General features: G+C 43.2%; 1 protein-coding gene across 1 annotated transcript in view; it reads left to right on the forward strand.

The window, feature by feature from the left end:
- The window catches only part of AGK (acylglycerol kinase), a 74,802-nt gene that overhangs the window by 34,452 nt on the left and 27,584 nt on the right, over window positions 1–12,766 (forward strand). Inside the window, exons 5-6 of the mRNA XM_037138936.2 lie at window positions 6,243–6,318; window positions 12,212–12,304. Of these exons, the coding sequence (XP_036994831.2) occupies window positions 6,243–6,318; window positions 12,212–12,304 (169 nt within the window). The remainder of the gene's footprint in view (window positions 1–6,242; window positions 6,319–12,211; window positions 12,305–12,766) is intronic.

The following is a 12,766-nucleotide window of genomic DNA, read 5'->3' on the forward strand; positions in this document are numbered from 1 at the left end:
ATTTCATGACTTGGAATACTTCTTTCCAGCCCCTTCTTGCCTGTAAGGTCTCTTTTGAGAAATCCGCTGACAGTCTGATGGGAACTCCTTTGTAGGTGATTGTCCCCTTATCTCTTGCTGCTTCTAGAATTCTCTCCTTCATTTTAATCTTGGCTAATGTAATGATGATGTGCCTTGGTGTGTTCCTTCTTGGGTCCAAATTCTTTGAGACTCTCTGAGCTTCCTGGATTTCCTGGAAATCTATTTCCTTTGCCAGATTGGAGAAATTCTTCTTTATTATTTGTTCAAATAAGTTTTCCACTTGTGGTTGTTCCTCTTCCCCTTCTGGTTCCCCTATAATTCAGATGTTGGAGCGTTTAAAGATGTCCTGGAGGTTCCTAAGCCTCTCCTCATTTTTTTGAGTTCTTGTTTCTTCATATTTTTCTCTTTGGTCTTTTTTTTCTTTGTTCTGGTTCACTCCCTTGATTTGAGTCCTAGTTTTTTTTTCCATCACCATTTCTTTCCTGTGCATTTCCCTTCATTTCAATTAGTTTAGCCTTCATATGTTCCTCTAATTTGTGACAAAAATCGACCAGTTCTGTGAGCATCCTGATCACCAGTGTTTTGAACTGTGCATCTGAAAGTTTGGCTATTTCTTGGTCGCTTAGAATTATGGGCTCTGGGGCTCTGAGTTCTTCTTGAGCCATGTTTTGGTCTGTTTGCGCCCATTAAGTATGAGGAGCAGAGCCTTAGGTGTTCACCAGGGCGGGGCCACCCAGGTCACTGGTTGGTGACGCTGTATGTGGGGACGGGGTCAGAGCGGGGAAGTGGCGGTCCCCTCTGCTATTTCCTGCTGCTGGGGCCTGCTCAGTCTGTCTCACTGCTCGTTTCTTCGCCTGGTTTATCTGTGTGCACATGTGTGACCTCGGTCAGCTAGGTGCCTTGCGCCCTCACTGGCTCCGCCTGTCGCAACCCCACACCTGGGATCTGCTAACCGCCGCCTGCGCACCTCAGTTGGATCCGGCAGAGTTTTTCTGCGTGACCTGCTCCACCAGTCGCTGGCTCCACCCCTCTTACCTGTCTGGCTGAGGGTTCGTTGTTGTCAGAATTTGGTATAGTTCAATTTTCTGTGTTTTGGCTGCATTTTTTGTTACTAAATTTTGTTGTCTTTAAACTTGGTTGTGCGAGAAGGCACAGTGTTTCCACCTACGCCTCCATCTTGGCGGGATCCTCCCCCTCCCCCCATGTCATTTCTTGTCTTGCTGATAACCCTTCTAATAGGTGGTATCTCCTTGTGGTTTTGATTTACATTTCACTCATTACTAGTGAAGTCGAGCATTTTTTTAATGTATCTGTTGGCCATCTGTATGTCTTCTTGGGGAAAGTGTTCAGGTCCTCTGCTCTTTTTTAATTGGACTGTTTGCTTCTTTGTTGTTAAGTTACATTAGTTCGTTTTATATTTTAGATATTAACATTAGACCCTTATCAGAGGTATCATTTGCATATATCTTCTCCCCTTCAGTCGGTTCTTTTTTGTTTTGTTCATGGTTTCTTTTGCTGTGCAAAAGCTTTTAGTTTGATGTAGTCCTGCTTACTTATTTTTGTATTTAGTTCCTCTGTCTTTGGGGTCAAGTTCACAAAAACTTCCCTGAAACCAAGGTCCAAAGGTTTAGTACCTATGTTTTCTTCTATGTATTTTATTGTTTCAGCTGTCTTTAATCCATTTTGAGTTAATTTTTGTGTATGGTGTTCAATAGCAGTCTAGTTTTATTGTTTTGCATGTGGCTTTTCAATTTTCCCAACACCATTTATTGAACAGGCTTTCCTTTCTCCATTGTGGGTTTTTGGCTCCTTTGTTGAAAAGTAGTTGCCCACAGGTATTGGTTTATTTCTGGGCTTTCAGTTCTGTTCCATTGGTCTGTGTGTCTGTTTTTCTGCCAATACCATACTGTTTTGGTTATTGTAGCTTTGTAGTGTGGTTTCATACCAGGGAGCATGATACATTCCACTTTGTTCTCTCTCAAGATTTATTTGGCTGTTTGGGGTCTTTTATGTTTCCATCTGAATTTTGGGTTTAGTTATTCTAATTCAGAGAAGAATGCTATTGGTATTTTAATAGGGATTGTATTGAATCTGTATATTGCTTTAGGTAGGAAGGACATTTCAATGACAGTAATCCTTCCAATCCATGAGTAAGGTATATCCTTCCATTTATTTGTTATCTTATTCAGTTTCTTTGTCCAGTGTCTTATAATAGTTTTGAGAGTACAGGTCTTTCACTTCTTTGGTTAAGTTTTTTCCTAGGCGTTTTATACTTTTTGATACAATTTTAAATGGGATTTTATTTTAATTTTTCTTCTAATCATTCATTATTGGTGTGTAGAAATGTAATAGATTTCTATGTATTGATTCTGCATCCTGCAGTTTACTGAAACCATCTATTAGTTCTAACAGTTTTGGGGTGGAGTCTTCAGGATTTTCTACAGTATATGTACTGTCAGGTCACTGCAAACAAGGAGGTTTCACTTCTTCGTTTCCATTTTGGATGCCTTCTCTCTCTGTCTGGCTGCTGTGGCTGGGACTTCAATGCTCTGCTGCCGCAGGTGGGGGTGGCGCCCACCCTGGCCTTGTCACCCATCTTAGAGGAAACGCTTTCGGCTTCTGAAATGAGTTTCTGTTGTAATTTCTGGGGACGAGGTGTGGCTTCCCAGATATGAGGACAAGTCACGCCTTATTTCTTTTCAATTCAACAGTCTAAGATACTCACTCACAGATGGTTTACATCGGTTCCATTACTCTGCCTGATTGAATCCTATCTGCATGGCCTTGTTAAAGCCACTTCCTCCCACTGAAAACACCCTGTCATAATGCCTGCTCATCCTTGTCGTTTAACAGCATTACTGCTGCATCATACCGGCCCTCGAGCCTAACACAACACAGTCAAAACACCCCAGATAACTCAGCAGCCAGTGGTGCTCAGGGACGGAAGGAGCACAGAACTCTGTGGGCTCGAGAGTTTGAAGGACCAGGTCCGTAAATTCCTTTCCGCTCTGTCATATTGTGGGAGCTACTTCACTTAAATGCTCTGTTTACTCTTTTGTAAAATGGGAAGAGCAATAGCCCAGAACCTTACAAAACTGCCTGTGTAATAGGTGCTTTTCGGATGCAGTGAGATAAGCCCTTTGGAGTGTCTGGCAGATTTCCATGTCTGAGTAAAGGAAATACAAGCTGCTGTCACTGCCGTTGTTTACCTGTGGTTCTCCGCTCCCAGGGTTCTCTGTTTTGCTCTCCCGCCCATCCCGAAAGTGCTCGTCCCCTTCCTACTGCCTCCTTGGACTGTTTGAGGTCCTGTTCCTTTGGAAAACTAGTAATTTAGCAACGTGCCCATTCTGATAAAGAAAAATAGATGGCAGTTTGTTTGGGCTACAATCAGTTATATTGAGTTTCTACTTCTAAGAGATACATTTTTAAAGACTTTATTTTTTAGGTTTGTTCACATTTGTACACGTAAATGTATTTAAACGTCTTTGCATTTTTAAAGCTAGATGCTTGCTTAAAAGCATAGTCTTTATCTCAAGGTGAGGCTTAGGAAAGGCTGTCCTCCCTCGAGTCGCCGTCCCCTGGAACAAGGTGGACCCTGCACCGTGCCCCCAAGCAGCCACTCCGAAACACTCCAGCATCCCTTTTTAAAGCTTTTGCTATTTACTGCTCTATTTTCCTCATCTCGACTCTGCCCTGACACATAATTTATAATTTATTGTGTAGCTATATCATTATGTAGTACTGGTTTAAAACTACATTAGAGCTTTAAGAAATAATACAAGCGTGTGTTTATCATTAGTAAATAATGCATGAAGGAGTAATTATTCTTGTGTGTGTGTGTGCATGAGCCTGGAAATTGCTACAAGTATATACAGTTTTTATTTCCAGTGCTGTCTCACCCTTGATTGTATAATGAATAATGCATTTCTTACTATGACACCTGGTTTTTAATCTTTTACATGGAACATTAGAAAGGAAATCAATGTCTTCACTTTCAGAAATTTTCTGTGCCTGCGGCATCACATAAAGCCACGAATAAAGGCCCAGATGTTCAAGTCTTATTTCTTAAGCTAATTTAAAGGCGCTCACGGGTTTTTCTAAGGAGTTAAGGTAGCAGATCGAGACTTCCTCAGAGTTTTGCTTCTCAGAGACAGAGCCGATCCACCTCCTTCGGACCCTGTCTTATCCGTCCGGTAACGAAGGCGTGCAGAGGAGGCGTGTGTGCAGTGTGACCGCCCCGGCCCGTTGCTGCTGGGGGTGAGCCGCAGACGTGGCGAGCCGCACGGAGAACCTTCCGTTCAGCCTTTCATGTTCATTCCGTGAAGCATTCAGAGCAGAGGAAAAGGCAGGGGATATTTGTGTGTTTTGCTCATCACCTGCCCAGTTAGGCCCTTGGCCTGAGATGGTCTCTCAAATGGTTCCTGTGAACATCTATCCAAGCTTCTCAACTTCCATTTTAATTCATAATAAGAAGGATTTTGCATTTTGTTTGCCAGTGGTGGTGGTTCTCGTCACCATAGAGAATGCGGAATTTGGTCCGTATATGTTTGTTGGTCATTGACTAACCTTGCATCTGTCTAGTACAAAACATTTTCAAGAAAGTCAAAGCAGGCATGACTGGTTAAAAGGAAACTTTTTGAAAGAGAGCTGAGTAAATGTGGATGTAACAGTTAGATGTTTGGCTAGTTGACCGTTTTGAAAGGAGTAGCTTGTTTCTGACATAATAGTTGAAAAGAGTTGGGTGAAAAGGCAGGTCTCCTGGTTGGTGCGTCTCACAGTTACTTATTCAGCTTGGAGACTGCGCCATTGGGGACTTTTGGCACCTTCTGTATTCCTTGATTCCTACGCTTTTTTTTGCATCCTCTCCCGAATTGGACAAGAGTCACTCTCAGGATGATGTATACTTTTTTATTTTTAAAGATCTTATTTATTTATTTTTAGAGAAAGGGGAGGGGACGGAGAAATAGAAGGGGAGAAACATCCATGTGCAAGAGACACATCAGTCCATTTCCTCTCACACACCCCTAACCAGGGGCCTGGCCTGCAACCCAGGCATGTGCTCTGACTGGGAATCAAACCAGCGACCTTTCGGCCGGCAGACCGGCACTCAATCTCCTGAGCCACACCAGCCAGGGCTGATATTTTTAAGACACTTAAACTTTTCTAAGGTCTTTTTAACTGTTTCTCTTGTTACGTCATAGTCATGTCATTTCCCCTCAGAATGCACAGGTCCACATTTAGGGTGGGTCTGTTCACACGTTCATTTGTGCATTAATTCATTAGGTTCTTATTAAGTATGTTCCACCTACGCCAGACGTACTCCTAGAGGCCAGGGGACTCGGGGACACGCTCGGTGTCCGTCTCTGCAGGGCGTCAAGTCTGCCCGGAGACCGAGTATCAAACCCCTAATCATCCTGCTGCCCTGTGACAGTCCCCGAGGAGATGCAGACCCGGTGCTGGGGCAGCTCAGAGAAGGGCGGGCCTGGGAGTTTGGGAAGCTGTAGTTCATTTCTAACTTCTCTCTGTTCTAGCAGAAATTTGGGCCATCATGGAAAAGAGTATTGCTTTCTCCAGGAATTTTACTGCAGGTTTAAAACTTAAGAAGTAAAGATAGTATTTGAAATTGTTACAAACAACGTGTTTCATGTTTCTCCCACAAAGGTTGTGTTTGCTGGTTAGAATTAAGCGACACTCTGTTTGGTTCAGTCTGTTCCCTGGGACCATGTAAAAAATGATAAATATAGTAAATACATTCTCTCCTTCCGCCACTAGAATACAAATAAGTTCCTTGGAAACGTAACACATTATACTAAAATTGCAAGTATTTTATGTCTACTTTGTCATGTGGCATCTCCAGCTCCTACACCTGTCTAGCACATAGTAGGTGCTCAATAAATACTTGTTCACTGAATCAAACATTTTTGCTTCAGTGGCTCTATATCCGGTGCACATTCTTCCTCGGGAACTGCACCGGGAGCTGAAACATCCCAAGTGGATACGGGCTTACTGTATCAGACAAAGACTGAACTCCTGAGTGCGGAGGCTTGTCCCTAGTCAAAGACACTCATTTCTCACTGTTCATCTTCCTACACGTGAACTAATAAAGGGAGCCCATGTGCCTTAGTCTCTTTCTTGTTCTACACTACAGCAGGTGGTTGGGCTTTATGCTCTTCTCTTGAGAATCCGTGTTAAAATACTTGTGTTTTTTCCTTTGTCTACAGCAAAGCAAGGACTCTGTTTGAAAAAAATGCTGCCCCGATCTTGCACTTGTCTGGCATGGATGTGACCGTCGTCAAGGTGAGGCCTGCTGCGGAGCGTCGGTCTTGTCCCGGCTGCCGCAGCTTATGAGGCAGCCTCTCCTCTCGGCCTGTCCGCAGAAATCAGTGTCGCTGAAGACACGGACAGAGAGATCGACGCTGTGTGCTGGCTCCAACAGTGAAAGCCGTCTCATTTCCTTAGAGCTTCTCATTGTCAGAGGAGGGTTAGACGGAGGCAGAGACCTGGCTCCTTTCATGTGAAAGTAGGAGGTGGAATTGCTGTCTCTCAGAAGATGAAAATTGTTGTAGCTGTAAGAATTCCTTTTTGAAAAAAACAAAACCTGCAAGTTTGAGTGAGTAATTTCCTGCTAGTTCCACAGACCAGTAAACATTTTTTCCTCTGGTGAGGAATTTTAAATGGTAAAGCTTCAGAATTTGCAAGGTTTAGGTAAGAAGAAAAGGTAATAAAATAAGTTCGAGGGCATTGTGTTATTTCAGAAGATGCTTCAGGGTACCTCTTTGTTGGTTTTTAAGTGACGTGTGCCTAGTATGTACGTGGATATATGTAGTGGATGGAAACCATTGGTACATGTTTGTGAGTCTGTAGCTAACCTGTTTTAAACATTACACACTTCCATTAAGTCATAGAGATTAAAAGGTCATTCAGCCCAACTTCCCGTGCACTGTTCACCTCTCTTCCCCAGCGTGTCTGTCTGAGAAGTAGGGTTCCAGGTGTCTGTCTCCAGGACTGAGTGGGGGGGAACAAACTAACATCTGTGTAAGTTCCTGATGTGCAGATTCCAGACTCTGTGTATTAGAGATCAGAGGCTGGTTACTTAAGACTGATATTGTTTGTTCCTGGGATGTTTGGTGGAACTCACACGTAAAACCATCTGGGCCTGGAGCTTTCTTTGAGGGATTAAAAAAAATACGTGTTAAATTTTTTTAATGGCTCTAGAGGTACTCAAGTTCTGTTTCTTCTTGAATTAAGTTTGGTAAGATGAATTTGTCAAGGAGTTTGTTCATGTCACCAGTGTTTTCAGATTAATTGTTCATACATCCTCTCTTGACCTTTTAGATTCCTGTAACATCTCATTTTTTTGCTTCATATAGTTTATTTGTCCCCTTGTTTTTTCTTTCTCTTGATAGTCCTGTGAGAGGTACATGAACATACATACTTCATCCTTGCCAAGAGCAGCCTTTGGTTGGTCCTGTCACTTGTGTTTGTTTCATTAATTTCTGGTTTTTCTCTGTTGTCCCCTTTTTTCTCCTTTCTTTGGATCTTGCTTTCCTGCTGTCCCTTTCTGACACTGTGACGTGGATTCTGTGTCATTAATTCGCACCCCTCAGTCCTGCCGTACATGGTAGAGCTCTGCGTTTTACTCTGCTTCTTCAGCTGCATTCTATTCTATAAGTGTAGATGTGCAATTTTTTCATTTCCAAGTATTTTCCAGTGCTCATCATGTTTCTTGTTTAACCTATGTGTTATGTGGGCATGTTTTTAATTTCTAAATTTAACGTTTTTCCAAATCCTTATCATAATGATTTCTGATTTTACTGTGTTTTGGTCAGAGAGTGAAGTGTATGTAACTCCAGTATTTTAAAACTTATGGAGCCTTGCTGTGGCCTGCTGCTGGTTTGTTTCACCTGTGCCTCACGTGCGCCTGGAAGGGATTTGCGTCAGCTGTTGGAGGTCAGGTTCTGACCGGGTCTGTTACGTCAGATCTGTCATGTGGCTCTGATCTTCCGCGTCCTCACCAATTCTTCCTTCTGTTCTGACTGCAGACTGTTGAGGGACAGAGGTGTTAGAGACCCCCACCGTAATCGTGGGCTTGTCTGTTTCTCTACATAGTAATGTCCATTTTTGCTGTCGATACTGTGGGACTGCACTCGAGTCTCAGTTTATTTTCCTTGTACTTTGACCCCGGCGTTTAGTGACTCTCTGCAGCACTGATCCTGAACTTTGCCTGAGTCCACCTTACCTGTTAGGATTAGTCACTGCACCAGCTTACTTTGGGTTGTTTTTTTGCCTAGTGTAACTTGTACATCTTTTTACTTTCAGCCTTTTGTATTTTTACATTTTATTTTTTTAAAGATTGTTTTTATTTTTAGAGGGGAAGGGGGGGAGGAAGAGAGGAAGAGAAACATTGAGGTGTGAGAGAGACATGGATCAGTTGCCTCTTGCACGCTCCCAGCTGGGGACCTGACCCATAACCCAGGCATGTGCCCTGACTGGGAGTCGAACCAGAGACCTTTCAGTTTACAGGCCGGCACTCAGTCTACTGAACCACACCAGCCAGGACATGTATTTTTATATTTTAGGTGTGTCATTTGTAAAGGCATCAAAACAGGATCTTTTAAAATTCATTCTCTCTCTTTTTTTTGTCTTTTGACTGGACCACTTAATCCAGGAACACTTACTATAATTGTTGCTGTTTAGATTTATATCTATACTGGTTACCTATGGCTTTATAACAAACTGCCTCAACGACCGTTTTTCTGCTTCGAGTCTGTCGGTCAGCAGGCTGGGAGCAGAGCTGTTCCTCCGCCGGTCCAGCCCGGGCTCCTCGGTGACATGTATTTTTCATGGTTTCATAGCTCATTATTTTTCTCACTGACTAATATTCCATTGCACAGTTTGTTTGCCTTTTTTTTACCTATTGATGGACCTCTTGGTTGCTTCCAATTTTGACAGTTACTAATAAAGCTGCTGTGAATATTCATGTGCAGCTTTTCGTGTGGAGACAATTTTTCAACTCATTTGGATAAATACCTAAGAGTGTAATTGAATGTGCTTAGCTTTGTAAGAACCTGCCAGGTTGCATTTGAGGTCGCGCTTCCCAGCATGTCATCAGTTTGACTCAATAAACTTCTATAAAAACTTAAAAACAGTGAAATAAACTGCCAAACCACCTGTTCAAAGTGGCTGTGCCATTTTGCATTCCCACCAGCAATGAATGAAATTTCCATCGCTCCACATCCTTGTCAGCACTTGGTGGTGTCGGTGTTCGGGGTTTTAGCCGTTCTGATGGGTATATACATACAGGGGTGGGCAGAAGTAGGTTTATCTGCAGTTCTCCAGTGACATGGGCTGTTGACCACCTTTTCATTTGCATGTTTTCCATCCGCGTATCTTCTTCATCAGGTGTTAGTTCAGATCTTTGCTCTTTTAATTAGGTTATTTCTTGTTTGTTTTCTTATTGTTGAGTTCCAGAGTTGTTTGTATCCTTTAACAGATACGTGTTTTGCAAATATTTCTTCTTATACTGTCTTTAAAGCTGTTCTTTAATTGTCTTAATAGTGCTTTTCACAGGGCAGAAGTTTTTAATTGTAAGGAAGTCCAACTTATCAATTTTTCTCCCATGGATCTTTTGGTTGATTTATCTAAAAGCTCATTAACAAACCCAGGATCTAGATCTTCTATGTTTTACAGGGTTTTTAAAAAATTTACATTTAAGTTTATGACCCATTTTGAGTTAACTTTGCAAAAGGTGTAAGCTTAGTGTGTTGAATCATCTTTTTTGCATCGTTACAGCACTTTTTTATCCTCCCTTTTTCGGTGCATTTGGAATTTTCATCTGAAGATCAGACAGAGCCTCAAATGTGTTGCGCCTGTTAATGTAACCTTTTAAATTAGGGTCTGTTAAATCAGTCAAGATCTTTTTGCATTTTGGTTCTTTCCTCCATGCACTTATTCTCATTGATTAGTTTTTTGCAAATGCTTATTGAGTGCCCACTGTTAGGTAAGCCCTGTCTAGGTATTGGGGATACAGTCAGAACAAAACGATCTTTTCCCAGCTCTCCTGAAAGAGCTCCCATGCAAAGTGTGAAAGGAAGGGGTGCAGAAAGGAAACTCACAAATAAACATTTGGTTTGTCCAATGGTGATGAATGCCAAGGAGAAAAATCAAGCAGGGTAAAGAGACAAGTATAGTGGAGGCATTAGGTTAGTTCAGAAGGCCAAGGACAGAGACCCGAAGGGACTGAGTGAGCGACGCGGCTGCTCCAAGTCGGGAAGAACTCGGGTCGAGCACACTGCTCGGTGAGGGCAATGGTGCACTTGGGCGTTTAGGGAGACTGGGGGGGCAGTGTGCCTGGAGTGGAGTTAGCTGGGGGAGACCAGAGAGAATGAGCTGGGAGACCAGAGAAGGAAGGAGGGGCAGGGTTATTGCTTTGTCTCGAAGAGGTAAGCAGTAAATTACTTTCTCCTCCGTTGTTGGTAAAGAGCTGTGCAGGAGGAGGCTGAAGGGGGAGCCCCAAAGAGAAGTCACTGAGAACCTGCCTGCACACTGTTGTCACTTCACTGAGCACCGCACTTTGAGTAACTATATGTTACTTGGTAACTAATGTCATTGTATTCTAACACATTGTTTCCACATTGTCCCACCTGGTCCCCAAGGATATTATCCAGTCACTGGGCAGGTGCCTTGCTGAAAACCAGTTACAGTGTCGGACAAGTCTCCCAGACACACCAATCTAGTCATGTCAGGGAGGAGGAGGAGGAGGAGGAGGAGGAGGAGGTGGCGGCTTCTGAGAGGCTTCCTTCTTAGTGGCCCCATGCCGATTCCCAAGAATCATCCATTTCAGGGTGCTCACAAACCATTCTTTTAATTAGGATCGGCATATTTCGTTACCGAAATATTTCAAAATATATAAAACCAGTCACTTCAATTTTCAGAATAAAAGTAGGACCATTGATCATAAAATTAAGTGGTGTTAGTTCAGGGACTTTCTCTTTCCTTCGTGTGAACGGACCTGCTGGCTCAGAGGCTGTAGCTGAAGTCCAAGTCTCTGACTTCTACCTGTGGTGTGTCTAGTGCAGCGTCGGTTGCAGGGAGTTGTTTGCATCTCTCAGAATTAGTTGCACTATGTCTATTAAAATTTGGTGTTTGGTTTTAGAGGCGGTGGCTCCGGTAGTTCATTTACTTTACACATATAGCTGAAATGGAATATTATCAATAAAAATGGTGATGCCTAGGTACGTCGTGACTAATTTGGGTCGTCCCTGTAGTTTATGTACAGTATTTCTGTCTACAGTGGTAACCTCCTTTGACTGAGTATAGTACCAATCATGAACGGTTCCCTTGCTCATTGCTTTGCATACGCCGTACAACAGTATTATGGGGAAGCTCTGATTATCACCCCCCCAGCACACAGCGTGCTTTGCCGTGTCTAATATGCACCCGCGTATAATGTGCACCCACATTTCTGGCCCAAACTTTCAGGAAAAAACTTCTGTTTTAATTTTTTAAATTCATTATTTATATTCAGATACTTGTTTGTATTATAAAGGAATTTTAGCACTAACTTTTTAACATATTATGGTACAAGAAATTTTATGTAACATAATTACAAAACACAAGAAGGGATATGAGGTATTTCAGGTACTGCCCATTGATGTTCCCCTCAAAAATTTGGGCAAAGAAAGTGCACATTATAATACATGGCAAAATATGGTAATTTTGTTGATAAGGAAATTAAGACTCCGAGAGTTTAGAGCCACTCAGCTAAAAAAGCAGCAGAGTTGAGACTTCATGTCAGTCTCTCGGGTCCCAAATCTGTGCTCTTTTCATTCCACTGCTCCTTCTCATTTACGTTTCCACTCGACTCCCTGCCTTCGGAGGAAAGCCACTGGCGAGTGATGTCATGGAGTCCACACTGGACCGGGGATGGCCCTTTGAGGAGCTCACGGTGCAACTGAGATCAGGGGAGGGGCTGACGGACGGTTTAGGAGGTCCCTTCCGGCTCCAGGGGCATAGAGCTGTGAAAACCACGTATACTGCTTTGTTAGCTTCAGTGGTTCATGTCTGTCAATCATACAGAATTTAAGAGAAGACTCAGCATAAAACTTTTACAGAAAATAACCTGTATTTTAGACCTGTCACCAGTCGCCCTGGGATGATACATTTACCGAAGGCGTCCTTTGTGTTTCAGACAGATTATGAGGGCCAGGCCAAGAAACTGCTGGAGCTGATGGAGAACACGGACGTCATCGTTGTGGCCGGAGGCGACGGGACGTTGCAGGAGGTGCGGCCGCAGTCCTTCCGAAACAGCTTTGGGGGGCGGGGCGGGCAGAAAGTTGCCCTTAGAGCCGTGGCATATGGTGGGCATCGTTTAAGAAAATGACTCCTTCCTCTCCGGGTTTCAGGATCATTTCCAGACAAGCACAGCATGGCATTTTCCTCATGTGCCCTTTGTTTTAAAGGCCGATAAATTTGAAAACAGCAGGAACGATGGTGGCGGGCACGATAAGCTTTTCATAGTTTGAAGACCATTAGTTATGGGAATCATAGTTTCAATTGCGAGGAATGTTTCTTAGGCAGCAAACAAAGTTTCCCTTAACAGAGGCACCTGTTTATTCTCACTTCATTTCTGTCACACGTTCTGTGACCTCTGTGTCCGATGGCTGGCCCCGCCTTTGTTCTCCAGTTCCACGTCCCGATGCCCACTTGGGCCCAGTAAGGGCTGTGAGTGTATTGCCTTGAAGAG

The sequence above is a fragment of the Artibeus jamaicensis genome, unplaced genomic scaffold, assembly GCF_021234435.1.
Source record: "Artibeus jamaicensis isolate MK-2021 breed Jamaican fruit bat unplaced genomic scaffold, CSHL_Jam_final scaffold_2172, whole genome shotgun sequence".
NCBI classification, from domain to species: domain Eukaryota; kingdom Metazoa; phylum Chordata; class Mammalia; order Chiroptera; family Phyllostomidae; genus Artibeus; species Artibeus jamaicensis.